Below are 1,643 nucleotides of genomic sequence, written 5' to 3' on the forward strand. Positions count from 1 at the left end.
AATCCGCTTAAGTCTCGCATTCCTGATCGCAAGCAGCACGGACCTGAAGACCTGAGCCACCAGGACCACCTGTGGAACACCAGGACCACCTGTGGGACATCAGGACCACCTGTGGGACGTCAGGACCACCTGAGGAACATCAGGACCACCTGAGGAACATCAGAACCACCTGTGGGACGTCAGGACCACCTGAGGAACATCAGAACCACCTGTGGAACATCAGGACCACCTGAGGAACATCAGGACCACCTGTAGAACATCCGGACCACCTGAGGAACGTCAGGACCACCTAAGGGACATCAAGACCACCTGTAGAACATCAGAACCACCTGTAGAACATCAGAACCACCAGTGGAACGTAGAACCACCTGTAGAACAGCAGAACCACCAGTAGAAAATCAGAACCACCTGTGGAAGATCAGAACCACCCGTGGAACATCAGGACCACCTGTAAAACATCAGAACCACATGTAGAACATCAGAACCACCTGAGGAACATCAGGACCACCTATGGAACATCAGAGCCACCTGTAGAACATCTAAACCCCCAGTGAACCACCTGAACTATCCCCCTGTGAACCATCTGGACCCCCAGAACCACCTGTGGAACATCAGAACCACCTGTAGAACATCAGGACCACCAGTGGAACATAGAACCATCTGGACTCCCAGAACCACCTGTGGAACATCAGAACCACCTGTAGAACATCAGGAACACCCAGTGGAACATAGAACCACCTGTAGAACATCAGAACCACCTGTAGAACATCAGGACCACCAGTGGAACATAGAACCACCAGTAGAACATCAGAACCACCTGTAGAACATCAGGACCACCAGTGGAACATAGAACCCCCAGTAGAACATCAGAACCACCTGCAGAACATCAGGACCTCGCCTCCAGACGTTCACATGAAAATACCAGTACTTCCTCTTCTGGCACTAGGAGGCAGTGTGAACGCCGTCGTGTCGGTTTCTTCCCCGCCGTTCCCCCAGTGTGACCCGACGGGGGGGGGGGGGGGGGTCGGTGTCGCTGTTCCCATGGCAACATGAATTGTGAAGAGGACCCAGACGTGGTCCCTGAGGAGCGCCGGCCTGTGACGGTTTGTGTGTTTGTGGTTCCAGTGTGAAGTCGGTGCAGCAGCAGGACGCGGGGCAGTACTGGTGTGAGGTGGAGTTCCACGGCCTCACCTTCTCCTCGCAGCGGGCCTGGATCACGGTGGAAGGTGAGCCCCCCCACGCACCCCCACCCCCCCCCCACCCCGAACACACCGCAGATCTAAAAGGGCCGTCGGCACGGCGACGCCGTTTCAGGAAAACGAGCCTGAAAACTTTTTATTTTTTGACGAAGGAAAGAAGAAAAAAAAAATAACTTGAAGTTATATACAGCAGATGTCTATGAGTCTACTTCTATATGTCTACGTTCTCGCTGTCGTCTGTGTTTTTTTGGTGTATTTAATGGGTGACGGCGCCCCTACAGGCCTGGCGGGTGTACTGCATGCAGTTACTTCACTGTGATGGGACGACGGAATTTATTTCCTTGAGAATTACAATTACAAGATTTTTCTTTTTGCTGGATTGTTTTATTTTATATTCGCTTTTTATTTTTATATTTACATATTCTATTTTTTGTGCTCCTTTTT

General features: G+C 51.4%; 1 protein-coding gene across 1 annotated transcript in view; it reads left to right on the forward strand.

The window, feature by feature from the left end:
• The window catches only part of tyro3 (TYRO3 protein tyrosine kinase), a gene marked incomplete at its 3' end in the record, with an annotated part of 16,039 nt that overhangs the window by 1,797 nt on the left and 12,599 nt on the right, over nt 1–1,643 (forward strand). Inside the window, 1 exon segment of the mRNA XM_080512558.1 lies at nt 1,126–1,226. Coding sequence (XP_080368684.1) covers nt 1,126–1,226 — 101 coding nt within the window.

The sequence above is a fragment of the Blennius ocellaris genome (genome assembly GCF_963422515.1).
Source record: "Blennius ocellaris genome assembly, chromosome: 17".
In the NCBI taxonomy this organism is placed as follows: Eukaryota; Metazoa; Chordata; class Actinopteri; order Blenniiformes; family Blenniidae; genus Blennius; species Blennius ocellaris.